This window comes from Diceros bicornis, chromosome 8, assembly GCF_020826845.1.
Source record: "Diceros bicornis minor isolate mBicDic1 chromosome 8, mDicBic1.mat.cur, whole genome shotgun sequence".
Lineage (NCBI taxonomy): Eukaryota > Metazoa > Chordata > Mammalia > Perissodactyla > Rhinocerotidae > Diceros > Diceros bicornis.
In genome coordinates, this window is record NC_080747.1 from 12,129,883 (window position 1) to 12,144,578 (window position 14,696).

General features: G+C 34.5%; 1 protein-coding gene across 2 annotated transcripts in view; it reads right to left on the reverse strand.

The window, feature by feature from the left end:
- Positions 1 to 14,696, reverse strand: part of FBXL5 (F-box and leucine rich repeat protein 5) — a 44,495-nt gene that overhangs the window by 18,265 nt on the left and 11,534 nt on the right. For both annotated transcript variants that reach the window (XM_058546766.1, XM_058546765.1), the window contains 6 exons: positions 9,704 to 9,799; positions 7,866 to 8,052; positions 5,795 to 5,977; positions 3,656 to 3,781; positions 805 to 953; positions 127 to 209 (listed from right to left, as the gene is read on the reverse strand). In XM_058546766.1, coding sequence (XP_058402749.1) covers positions 127 to 209; positions 805 to 953; positions 3,656 to 3,781; positions 5,795 to 5,977; positions 7,866 to 8,052; positions 9,704 to 9,799 — 824 coding nt within the window. The remainder of the gene's footprint in view (positions 1 to 126; positions 210 to 804; positions 954 to 3,655; positions 3,782 to 5,794; positions 5,978 to 7,865; positions 8,053 to 9,703; positions 9,800 to 14,696) is intronic.

Consider the following 14,696-nt stretch of genomic DNA (forward strand, 5'->3'; position numbering starts at 1 on the left):
ACTGAGATTTGATAGTAAAAAATAATAGTATGATTAAATTGCAACTATGCAAATAAGAAACTACAGAAAAATTCTACTGATTCATAGTCAGAAATCATTACATTTAAACATTCAAAAAGAACTAACCTGTCAAATGCAGAATCTGAAATGTCAGTTTGGGTAAGATCCAGATGCTCCAGGTTAGGACAAAGCTCTAAAATCTGCCTAACCTAAAGGGTAAAAAGATCACTATGAAGATCTGTAGACTTTTAGTTAGATTAAAAGACAGACAACTTTTAGTAAATAATAAAATCAAGTGATTCTCAAAGTTTTGTGCAAGTAAAAATCATTTCAATTCTGCATTACAAATATATATTCTGTGCTCAAAACGTGGAGAATCTATTTTAGTAACTATGTCATTAGACCCAGGAAGTTTACATTTTTAAGGAATACTCAAAGAGATTCTGATGTAGGACGTCACAAAACAGTGATTTAATCTCACTTGCCCATCTTCCCATGTCTTACATATTATAAAGAATCATATAAAACTGGGCTTATTCACTTAATATCTGTGAAACTGAATAAATTAACATCTCTTAGTTTTCTCTTCTATAATGTGTAGACAATGATATCTATATACAAAGATTACTGTGAGAACTGAAATTAAATAATAAGAAAGCAGTGTATGCCCACCCATGGGAAGGCACTCTCATGGGTAAATACAGTTATTTTTTTTACTTAATTAAACTCAGGAATCAGAAAACCAAATTTAGATCATTCCTATTTTTTCTTAATACCCAAACTAGTGTGCTAATTTATACATACCATTTTGCTGGAAACTGCAGAGCTGTATGCCAATACTAAAGTTTTTACAGAAGTACCAACATATGGTAAAACATTATGAATTAAGCCATGGAGTAAACGTTTTTCCATTTGCGCAATGCTGATAGCAATCGATTCCTCTGCAGACTCTTCTGTAAAATGAATTCAAAAGTCTAAGAACTTGATACACGAATTAGGCTACTTAAGGAATCACCAAATTATTAAATATGAAATATTTTTTGCTATCCTTAAACTCCCTTATGTACTCAAAGCAAGTTAAATGGACAAAGTCTCACTCTCCAGGACTTAATATTTAACAATCTGCCATCAACTAAAAGGAGACAAAAGAAAAAAAAAAAAGGTTTACAGTGAGAACAAAGGGAAGATTTTTTTCATATGCTTCAAGTGTGGAGGTGATTTTTATATCAAGGTAGGCAGCAGATGGAAAGAAAAAATAACTCAAGTTTCAGGCACTTAGAAAAGTTTTGGAAACAAACTCTGAATACGTAATAGTAGAAGTTCTTCAAGAGAACACAGAATATCAAAAGGAAAATGAGTCATAATAAAAGTATCATTCATTATTTTACTGAAATAAAAGAGACACAGAGCTAGACAAGTTTCAAAACAATTAAGTTAGCCGGGTCATAATGAAATAAAGTAAAGCACCTTAGAATTTTTAAGAACTTAAAACTGAACATGGGTTTTGCTTTTTGCTTAATAACTTCTGTAGATCTTGGATGTTTACAATAGGATGCGTTACTGTAACAACAAACACAACAGAAACTACAAACTCCAAGTTGATATAAGAAAAAAAAATCACACTAACTACACTAAAAAGAATGAACTAATAATTTTATCACCTTTCTCAGGATCCTATTGTTACTATGTTTACCTAAAGACCTAACTTGAACGTCTCTAAACACAGAACAGTTTAACAGAATAAGTTAAGGAAGTCTCATTTAAAACAAAACTGAATGAAGCTGACAAAAGGAATATAAGTAGAAAGAATAACTCTAAATCTGTGACTAATGGTTCCATGTTTAAAGATATTATCCTAAATTCCTCCTGTAGCCAGTCATATATGCGAAAATATAGGAATAAAAGTGTCTTTTAGTGAACCCTATTTATTCTACTATAATTTTATTCCCAAATGATTCTTTTGTTTCTGTGGCCCTCCCTATTTAAATGTGTATTGTTTACTGTGAAATCCTAAAAAAAAAAAAAAAAAAATTAAAGATCCTATGAACAACAATAACTTCTCTGCAAGACTAGTAGACAGCTAAACTGAAAAAGCACTAACAAGATGGTAGACCCAAAGTTTAGTCTTAGATCCACTGAACAACTGAACAGATATAGTACCTTGGCAAGGCTCACTCATTATAGCCTTACATTTCCCTTTCAATATGAAGGAAAACAACAGCCTTCTATTTGGCTATCTTCAAGTGTTGAGACAAATACACTAACTTTGATAAAGCTTTTAAAATGCAACATGGGTTTTATGAATTAATTTTCTAGAATGGATAAATCAAGTCTTCCCTAGGTGACATCTGAGTAAAGACCTTACCTCCTTGAGGTCTTTGCTCAAGTCTCTCAGAGGACCTTCACTAATCACTCTATTTAAAATGGTAACTTCTTTCCTCTCTTCCTGGCACTCTCTCTCCTCTTTATTTTTCTCCACAGCACTGACACTATCCACTATAGCACATCTTTTGCCTGTGTTTATTGTCTGCCTCCTCTCTCTAAAGTTTAAGCTAAACAAGGCCAAGGATTTTTTTCTCCATTTTGTTCACTATTAACCTCATGCCCAGGAAGAGCCTGCCACAGGGTAAGCACATCCCCAAATCCAACTGGAACAGACTTCTTCTTCCTTATAGAGCACCTTCCAAACATTCAAAACTACACCAAAATGTAGTACTTTCATTTTATAAAAATAAACTTGCTGCTGAAAGAATAATCTTTATATTTATAGTCCTTACTTTCCACATATTTAGTTCTTTTGTCAGACCAGCTTACTATTTTTTAAGGAGGCAACTTACATATAAAAATTCCCTATAGGATCAGTTTTACCAACCTAAGTAGAAGAATGTCTTATGCATTAATTTTTTACTATTTCATCATCTTTTAGTAATTATTATCTAAAATAATATCTAAGACTGAATATGTCTTCTTCCTCCATATTCCCAAATAGCATCTTTCTGCACCTCTACTACAGCATTTTTCATTATGTACTTTGAATTAAGACTCCTGTATTCTAAATTCTCCCCCGTTTCTGACTTCTTTTAGGGTAGGAATAAAGTCTTATTCACACTTGAATTCTCCCATAGTGCCAAATGAACAACTACACTAGTTTTTATAATCTCTTGTCAATTACAAAGAATTTTCATATATATTACTTCTTAATTCTACAATAACCATGTGAGGCAAGTGGTATGATTGTTTACAAATGAATAAACACATTCAACAGCTTCATGCTCCTTCCTCTGGGCCACAGATGACTCAATAAATAATGCTGAACTGATCGAATGAAATGGCCCTAAAAAACACATAAACTGCAAAGCACTATAATAAATGTACATTATTTCAATAAGAAAACAGCCATCATATGATTTTTTTAAGTATTTAAATATAAAAACATATGGGAAACAATCCTATACACATTTAAAAATTACTTCAAAGAGAATAAATTTTAAATTTGCCTATTATTCCTTCAAATTTTAAAAAGTAGTAGGCTTAAAAACACCAGTTTCTTTAGAAAATACAAATTACATAAATCTTAACACTTAAGTATTAATTGTTAAACATAATATTAATTACTAAAGCACCGTGTAATAATTTAATTCCAAACATAGTTTACCAGATTCATCTATATCGGCATCTTCATCCCACTCCTGAAAAGCACGACTTTCATCTTTTCTACTTTTTACCCATTCCTCATCAGGTTCAGTATCAAGTTCAGTTGCAGGACCACTATACCAGTCACCTACTCAACAAATAAACAAGAGGAACAAAATAAAATTAGACTGGCTCTCATTAAAAAAAATAACCTATTTATAATAAAAATCTCTGCACACAGAAAATATTTCAGTCCTAGTCAACAGGCTAACTATTGTTAGAAATATTCAACTGTGATTTAAGCAAAGAATTCAACTTCAGACATACTAAAAAGAACTATGAAAAATAATTATCAACAGTCTCACATGCAATTTTAGAAATCATTAAAAACAACGTAACCTTTTTCCCCTACTGTGGCTTCACACTGGCTCCAGCAACAATACCCCCATTATCATGATAGCTAACAAACAAAAGGAAGCAAGACCTTCTGCTCAGTAGTGAATTAGTCAGCAATTCATAAGTAGGTGGGAAGAGAAATCAGGAAAGGAAAGCTAAATCACAAATTTAGAGATCCTAGAGAATACACTGCAATTAAATTATATGATAGTGAAGTGAGAGACAATGGAGAACTAATTTACTGAACTCCTAACATTACATCTAAATTAGGGTTTCTCAATCTTGACACTGCTGCTATTCTGGGGAGGGGTAATTCTTTGCTGTGGGGAGTAGTTCTGTGCACTGTAGGGTGTTTAGCAGCAACCCTGGCCTCTACCCACTGAATGGAGGTATAACCCAAGATGGGACAAACAAAAATGTCTCCACAATCATTGCAAAATGTCCCCTGGAGGGGGGTGAAATCAATTCTGATTGAGAGCCATTGGAAACACATACCATAAATAAATAAAAATAAAAACATTTTTATTGGAACTTTTTGTTTAAGCATATTAAAAACAGAAAAAAAGAAGCATATTTAAGACCTGGTTTAACTTCAGAGAAGTCTAGCACAGCATTATCACATTTGATCTTTGTATCAAATAGTACCTAATCATGTATTAATTCCTAATAATTAATTCTTCATAATTAAAAATATAAACAAAAAAGTATCTGACATATCCATATTTGCCTTATTTGATTTTCCACTTAATATTTCACTATTCTACAAATAACAGAAAAATTATTCCACAGAATAATAATAATTCTAATCATTTGGATCATATAAGTCTACCCAATAGTCCAAATAGCTTCACTCAAAAAATATTAAATATCTGATGACTTATTTTAAAAGTGCTATACATTAATGTAAAAAATAAAACTTATAAAATCAGACATAATTTAATTACATGAGAAATACATACATTTGTCAAAGTGACAAATTACAGAAAATTAAAAAAAAATTCACGTGAATTTTGCAGCTAATACTCACCTAGAAGAAACTTTTAATTCAGTGACAGAAAAATTTATCCCATGCATTTATCCCATGACTGCATTATATGCTCATGAAAAGAAAATTTTCTTTATTGTTCACATGTAAAAGTAACTTACCACAATGAGACTAATTAATATGAAATTGTGATTTATACAATGTGGCGTTACTAATCACAAAAAAAATATATGCTAAAGACAAAAAGAGATTCAGTTATTTTGGCCACTACCAAAAGAAAGTCATAACAATGCCTCATCTTTAAATTTTACAGAATTAGTTTATTTCGTATTTTTTAAATACTCAATCTAATGATTTAAAGCTGTTTTGACAACCTATAAGTTTTATTTTTAACTTTTTGTTATGGAAAACTTCCAAACATAGTCAAAAGTAGGAAGAAGTAGTATTAAAAAATTAGCATAATGAACACCCATGTACTTGTCACCTATCTTCAACAATTATCAACATTTTGCCAATTATTTTGCATTCCCTCCCCAAATACGTTTTCCTAATTATTTTAAAGAAAATTGCACACATCACACAATTCACCCATGAATACTTCAGCACTGCTAGCTTTTCAAAATTATATACAAAGAACACATAATCTAACTATGAAAGCTACTTTTTAGTCAACCTCTCAGAGCTTCCCTTCCTGGCCTTGCTCATTAACATCAATAAGTATTTACCTAAAAAAACAGATTGAAATATCTTTAAAACAAACTCAAAGTCCCATTTACCTACCTCTGGCCCAATGAACAGGGTAAAGATGTTTCCAAAGCGATCCAGTTTTTGCCAACTGAGACCATTTAGTGCTCACTTGACTGCATCGACATAATTCTTGAGGGTTCAGGTAACTGAAAATTGACAGCATTACCTCAGGAGGAAGATGGATTATACCTGTGGACTGTTCTGACACTTCCACCTCTGAAACACAGAAGAAAAACTTTAACATTAAAGACTACAAGAGCAAATACAGTAAGAAATTACAATCACATTTCTATAAATAAAATCCAGTGCCTAAAGTCCACTCTTTCCTGCTTGCAAGATGTGAAAAGGAAATAACATGGATTAGAGGTAACACGGGGATGTTAGACTTGTTAAGAACCCGTAGGGTTAAACTACCATGGCCCCAGATCATACTTCGTCAGTGGGAGCTACAACAATGAACACAGAATTGACTTCCTCTTACAAAGGCGTCACAGAAAAAACAATACTCCCTTTGTAGCATAAGAAGCATCATTTGAAAAAGGAACCCAACAGGTTATACTGCTTTAAATCAACAAGTGTAGAGTCAGTCAGATTATGAGATCTCCAAGACATTTTTAATGACATACGCAAATCTCACAACACTTTCCATTCATGTATTATGATTCCTGTTAGTATTTCCCTTGTGCTCCCTCTTTGATTTTCACATTTCATATAAGAAGTCTGTGAGATCCGATTTCTTTAACTTTCAGATGCCCTAAACTACTTATACTATTTATAAGCCAACTGAGACAATATAATATAAATATTTCTAATGCTGGTAAACATTTATTAGGAATTTTTTGTCAGCAACTATTGTAGAAAGCAGTTATTGGATGTCCCATTTCCTGTAATGTATTATTTCAGAAGCAATTTTCTGAAAGAAAAATGTAAATGAGGTGTACAATAAAGAATATAAAATATAAAAGAGTCATCATTAAAGTACTATGAAGAGTTTGAGTACTTTGTATATCTGATTTGTCTTCACAAAGCAACTTAAATATAGAAATGCTATGATCAAATTACTTCAACCTAACCCTTCTTAAATGGCAAATATTTTAAACATAACACAGCTATAATTTGCTTTGAAGGAGTGGGAAAATCAAATGTAATAAGTGTGATGCTTTTAAATCCCATGTTATAATTACCATTAAAGCAGACACAACAGGTCTTAGCTTGGTGTCTAAGGCGCAAGCTGCATTTCAGAGTGAAGCACACAAGCTTTATGGGTTTAATTACAGCTTAACCTATAAAAACATTTCTGTTTCAACATGCATCTCACCTACTTTGTTAAATAAAAACAAGGGAAAAGGACCAATTTCAAAGAATTTTAAGCTTTTTAACAGGAACGTCATTGCGATTGCCCATCTAAAAGAAGCAAAAGAATTTTTGCTAGCCTAAGGATGCCAATTTTCTTTAATGATGTTTTAAAAGGCAAAGGTATCGAAGATAAGTAAGAATAAAAATGAGGAAGCAGTCTATTAAGAAAAAAAAGGCATGTTTTATTTACATTTCTCATTTGTTTTCAAAGTTACTGAACATAGAAAAACTATGCCTCTCATACTCACTCCCCTGTGTATTACTGGATATAAGCTAAAAGAACGACACATGGGAAAAATGGAGATAAAACTATAAGCATAACTGATTTTGAAAACTGATGAAAAAAATAAGGAAGGATAAAAGTAGCCACTACAGTCAACAGAGCTCAGAAAGTTCTACGATACTGCAAAAGTGCTCTGTAGTAGGTAGTTTTCAATAATTTTGATTGGCCAAGATAATAACAGTAATGATTATCATTATCATCATCAATATTATCATTATTATTATTATATATAAACTCCTTTAAAGAAACACTATACTGCCATGTGGCCCAAGTTTATGAGATATTAAATTACCATAAACAATACTAAACTCTAAGATAGAAACTACTGTCTTCAATTAAATTTATACTTCAAAATAAATGGCTTAAACTATTCCTCAAACAAAATCTGAAGTTCATATCAACAAGAAGCAAATGGCCTTGGAATTGACTAATAAATCATTTGCTATCTAAACACATGAATCTCACCTTTATCTGACTTTTCATCCACAGAATATTTAAAAAACTTCTGTCGCTCCTCAGCTTGATTCCATAGGCTAAGACCTCTAAGAAGTTCTGCAGTATCCTTCTGAGAGCAGTGTTGTGCAATCACTTTCTTCTTAATATCCTTAAGCTCTTCATAGGTAAAATATTCCATTAACATGGGCTGAAAAACCTAAATTAAAGAAAATATTCATAAGGAATATTGTTAGTTTTACTAAAGTAAAACAAACAGCTTTAACAAACTGCTTAATTAGTTTTGTTTTACTTTACACCTTTTATCTTATTAATGGCTCAAGTGTAGTACTATGACCACAATACCACACTTGTTTCAAAGAGATAAAAATTTTAGTTGTTACCACTGAGTTAGTTTATCCAAAAATTGTAGAGAATATCACCAAGGGGCCGGCCCAGCGGCGTAGTGGTTAAGTGTGCGCGCTCCGCTGTGGCAGCCCAGGGTTCTGATCCCGGGCGTGCACCAACGCACCGCATGTCAAGCCATGCTGTGGTGGCGTCCCATATAAAGTAGAGGAAGATGGACACAGATGTTAGCCCAGGGCCAATCTTCCTCAGCAAAAAGAGGAAGATTGGCATCGGAAGTTAGCTCAGGGCCGATCTTCCTCACCAAAAAAAAAAAAAAAAGGAGTATCACCAAAACATCTGTCTCTCTCTGACTTCTCCAGTGAGTAAGTCAATCCTTAAACAATTTAAAAGCATCATAACCAGAAGGTCTTTCTGTACAGAGCTTGTTAAACCCTCTTAAATCATTCTCTTATGCTTAGATATTTGTGTCAGTTAACTGCCTTCTGCTACTAGAATAAGTGACTCTACCCAAACAGGGTCTCTAAATCATATAAGAATGGTAGCCAGTGTATCAGAACCATAAAAGTCAGAGCTCTACTGAGACCTTCAACTATTCAATATTATCTAGGAGATTTCTTCTTCGAAACAGATGCTTAATCTCAACCTCCAATTTACAGAATTAGAATCTTTACAAGTGGAGCCAAAGCCTTTTTTTTTCTTTTTTGACTCAACAGATAATTTTGATGTGCATCACAAGTTAAGAAACACTGCTCTAGTAAACTCAGTAGTTTCAATGATGGCTGCATATTATAATGACTTGGGGAGCCTTTAAAATATACCCATGCCAATATCTCCAACCTGATTTAATTGGTCTGGAAAGGACTTAAAAGTAGGTTAGTTTTTTTAAATACGAATCTGATTATAAGGTGAAGCCATAGTTGAGAATCACTATAATAACTGATTTACAGCTGAAAAAGAATCCAGTCTCTTACAAAATATTTCTCTATTCCTTACCCTGATAGTCATCCCACTTTAGACAAAGAAAATGAGAAAATGTTTTGCTCATCCATTCAGTGGTATCCTAACACACGTGTAACTAGGCATGAGACTGATAAGTTTAACACCACCATTTAATGACTAAAATCTGCCACTAAAAAAAATAGTACTAAAAATTCTTTAAACTTATCATGAAAATACAGAAAACATTAAAAAGTTTCAAGAATCCTCCAAAAGTGCTGAAAAGACATTAGGGCAGCATAAAAACTTATTAACATTCAATAGAGTGTTATCTACATAATAAGAAAATAAATATTTGTTGAGTAAATGAATTAAATCATTCATTCAATGAAAAGCAACAACCTCTCTGAGAGAACAAAACTAATGCTTTTTTTCCTTGGGTTACGCTTCATTTCCTAAAATGAACTAGAGGCTTATCTTCCCGTGCATTATTTTGAAGAATCAGAGGCAAAATAACATTTTTAAAATTTTATAAATCACAATCATAAAATCACAGTTATGCTTACCTCCTCTTCCTCTTTCATGTGAGGAAGAAAATCTCTTGTAAAAGCCTCCAATCTCTCTTTCAGCTGTTTCGCATAATTTAACTGTTCATATTCATTCTAGAAACCAAACAAAATTGTATTCTATAAAAGTTTTGCTTCATTATTTATTTTGTACCTGATCCTAGGAAGTCAGTTTAAACGCAACATAAAACCTCAAAAAAAAAATAGACTGACGAATAGAAAAGTACAGAGACCACTTTGCTAAGTATAAAAGACGTCCTTAAAACATCCTTTAAAGGAATCCTGAATTCCTTTAGTAACGTGATCTCACACTTCTTTTCAAAAATGTCATAAAAAGTCTAAAAATAGCAAGTACTTGCTCAAAATTTCTATTGATTTCTAATGAATATATTTATATAATTTCTATCTGTCAGTTTTCTTATATATCTCCAAGCAGTCCACAAGAGCATACTGGACTATATTATTATAGAATTGCTTTAAGGTCATCTAGTGTATCCTCCACTAAACAATTCAGAATACCTGTTACACTATCCTACAGAAGACCACACACACTTCTAAAGGCAAGGAGCTCACTACACCTTGAAGTAAATCATGCTAATTCTGGACAACAGCTAAAAAGTTCTTTCTCATATGAACTAAGACCACATCTCCCTGTACCTTATCATTTCTATATCAGCCCTCTCAACTTAAAACGTGTGGAGGACCGGCCCCGTGGCTTAGCAGTTAAGTGTACGCGCTCCGCTACTGGCGGCCCGGGTTCGGATCCCGGGCTCGCTTCGACGCACCGCTTCTCCAGCCATGCTGAGGCCGCGTCCCACATACAGCAACTAAAAGGATGTGCAACTATGACATACAATTATCTACTGGGGCTTTGGGGAAAAAAAAGAGGAGGACTGGCAATAGATGTTAGCTCACAGCCGGTCTTCCTCAGCAAAAAGAGGAGGATTAGCATGGATGTTAGCTCAGGGCTGATCTTCCTCACACACAAAAAAAAAAAGTGTGGAAAATTTACAAAATAATGAAACTTTAAAAATCTGAGTATATTTTATCCCTGCTGAGTCCTCTCTAGTATCCTCTTTTTTGAACTAATTTATCCAACTGCTTCCCAATAGTCTATCCAATATTCTATTCTCTTAGGATTTTACACATTTTCCCTAAGCACACCCAAGTGGGTTTCATTTCCCCTTACATGCTAAAAATAATCAAATCTGCTTTTCCAAACCCAAATTATTCTTCTGACCTTGAAACCCATCTAAGCCTCCTCCTATTAATAAATGCCCACCTGGATTGCACAAGCAGTTCAACCCCAACCTGTCCATAATGGATCTTTTTATTCCCCAAGCCTCTTCAATGTTCCCTAGAAAGTCAGGCTCAATTCTCATTCTTATTTCCTTTCTTACTCCTTTCCTCCTCGCTTTACACGCAAGTACTTCACTTTATCAATTTTATGTTCAACATAATTCTTAAGTCTGTCCCCTCCCCCCATCTCCACTAGTCATTATTTTAGTTCAGAAGTTAATCATCTTATCGAATAGCTAGTACATGAACATGAGATAAAATTCGAAGAGTAGAAAAGAGTGTTCAATAAAAAGTAAATCTCCCTTCCATCACTACCCAGTACCCTACGGCCACCCAACCTCCCACCACCCTACCAAGTAGCTACTGTGTATTCTTCCAGAGACTATTACAATAATTTCTCTATAAAGGTCTTCTTCTTTGAGTCTTTTCTTTCCCTTCAACCCATACTCTTCCCCGCTGCAGAATAGTCTTTCTAGAACACAAATCTATAAGGGAAAGGTGCACGGTGGTTTGACAGTTACTTGCAACTTAAGTCTACGCTTCATCAACTTAAACCAGAAGGTGGATAAGTGAAGATCAAATTTCAAATATCCTATAATCAGAAAGTAAAAATTTTATGGTAATTAAAATTTCAACTTACCAAAACAATTTTAAGATTTGGGGAGGAGCATTCATTATAAAATCTTATATACAGTAATAAAGAAGTAACTGACAAAGATTCTCATCAAACCTGAGCCAGGCTTCACTGAGCCCTCTTCTCAATGAGGCCTCGACCTTGAGCTCTGTCCTTGGCCCACTTAGTCAGTTTTAGCAAAAATCACCAAGTCCGTTTATGGAAAATCCCCCCATCCTTGGCACCTGATCATCCTCGATATCTATCCATCCTCGATATCTTATCACCCTGGTCTGCCTTCAGCAAAAATCCTCTTGAGTCGGTTTAGCAAGAGTCTCCCTAGCCTTGGTGTTTCCTCTCATTAGTTTTCCTGACCCTACACTCTGCTCCTTGGCTACAAATCCCCACTTGTCTTTGTTATATTCAGACTTGAGCCCGATTTCTCTCCCCTACTGCAAAACCCCACTGCAACAGTCCCTCCTGAATAAAGTCTTCCTTATTGTCTTAACAAGCGTCATGATTAACTTTTTCTTTAATAATTTCGGTACCTGTGACTCAGATGGGGTCATATTCATCATGGGACCCCAAGACCTCTTATCCAGGACCCCAAATGTATACCTCTGAAGCCTCTGTCTTCACTCCTGGCTGACTACTCGGGGATCCACTGGTGAGTCTGACTCCCGAGCCAGTACTCTGAATGACATTCCATTGAAGCATCAGTAAGGACAGATCTGCTTCTTAAGATTCTGAGTACACTCTCTGAAGCTGGTTTAGAGCCAGGCTTCTTTGTTTGAAAGATACCTACCGGGTTGGAAGTCTTTCTTCCGGTTCTTTTTTTGGAGTAGGGATTATTCCCTGACTCCTGGGCCTGGTTCTGGGCTGGAAAGATTTTTTTCTCGGCTCTTTGTTTCGGGTGGGGATCCACTCAGACTCCTGGACTGGAAAATGTTCCTTGCTCTTTGTGAGGTCTCTCTATTCTTTCTACTTAATCCTGCTTCTCCTGTGGAACTTCTCAGTGGCGTGAAACCCCATTCTAGAACTCCTGCTGACCATATGCTCCACTACTACAGAGCTAACTCTGTCCACTTTTCTTGTTGGCACAACTTTACTACAAATAATTTGGAACTTCATTAGCTTCTCTGAGAAACTTAAGATCTTCCCAAACTGGCTCCTCTAAGACCTCTCCCTCCCCACTGCTTCAGCTCTCCTTCCTCCTTTTACCATCTTCAAACTCCCCTTCAGCTCCCTTGAATCTTTTGACATGTCCCTCTTTAAATCCCAGGACATCCTGATGTCCACCCTGGCCAGATGTTATCCTTCCCACTCCAGCCCCTCAACTCCCTACAGTCTCTTGAACTTTGGGCCCCCTGCCCCTACCAGGGGACCCGAAAAGCAGGCCTGAGGCTGAAAAGAAAAAAAAGAGCTAACTGGAAAGAGTGATGCGGCTTTGGACATATCCAGACAGCTGCTTGATGTCCCCTCAGTCTCTTGCCTAAAATGTAGTCCACAGCCTTCCAAAGATCACACATTAGAGCAAATAAAGGTCTTGATGGTCTTCTCCACAAATATGGGTAAAAAAGCATTAGTCCTCATACTGAACAGATAACCTAAACTTGTCCCATTTGCCAAAAATAAAATTCAGACAAAAATATAAAATGGAGAGAAGACAACAGCTATTTTACATGAACCAGTGAGTTTTGTATTACTGTGTCTGCCTGACTCATAGCTAAAATTTTAGAATGAAAGCTATAAGGTCCCTTAAAGGAGCTCTATTCAAATAGGTTTAGAGATAAATGAGCATGTATACAAATTAAATATTCCTACAACTTCCAGAAATATAGAAACTAACCCAAATGTTTTTCAAGTTCAGGTGACTTGGGTAAACCTTTGGCAATTAAAACTAGTTTAACATCATCAGTTTGATAAAAACAGCTTTATCTTCTGAGTTATCAGCATTAAACATAATATGAGCAACCATTTTTATTGTACTTGGGTTTACTAGTCAAATAAAGTAATATATCCACTAGATGTTCAAGATTATAAAAATTACAAGTTCAACCTAAGAACAAGTGTACAAGATGCAGTAAAAATGAATTCCTGATATCCATTACTTCATGTATATTTAAGCACAACAATAAAACAAATTAAAAAAAAACCAAACGTGATTAATTTTTTTAGGTTTCTGCTTTTGTGATACTTGCCTAACATGCATGTGCTATAAAAATAGTTAATAGGAAAATGACTTGAGATGATAGCTAGCTTTAATGTTATAATATCCATCTAAAAACAGTTTCCAAAATCTTTTTGGTAACTTGAAACCTTAGATGTATGCTAAGTTAAGTCAGGTAACAGATATTCATTAAATGTCTAGATCATTTCTAAGTGAGATAAACTACTGAAACACTAATTACTGAACCTAAGTTTATATACTTTTAGCTTCTTATTTTTGTACAGTATAGAGAAGCTAAATATATTTTAGTCTGTTAATAAACATGTTCTTTTTGTCACATTGAAAAATTATAATATAAGGCAGTATATACCCATAAAAATTGTGAGATGGTACATTCATAAAATTTGCTAGTCTGCTGCAGAATGCTGGTATGTGACAGACTATCCACTATTCACAATTATCCACGTCCTACCTTTCTGTTAAAAGAAGGGTTACTAATGGTTAAAAATTATAATCAACACATGTAATTAAAACTACTAGAAATAATAAGGATGAAGACAAACAACTCTGTATGTAAAGTATACAAGGAAAGTAAGATGTATTTCTGACAAGGAAAAGTATGTAAGGTATGAAGAATGTGTTTTCATTAAGGGAAAAAGAGAGTAATTCTCTCCTAAAATAAAATGACTGGTTGTTCCAGAATAAGTGGAAAATAGAGGACAAAACCTGAACAGATAAAGTTGTAGAAGGCTTACAGAAAAGGAATCATATATGGGGCCGGCTCTGTGGCTTAGCGGTTAAGTGCTCGCACTCTGCTACTGGCGGTCCGGGTTCGGATCCTGGGCGCACACCGACACACCACTTCTCCAGCCATGCTGAGGCCGCGTCCCACATACAGCAACAAGAAGGAT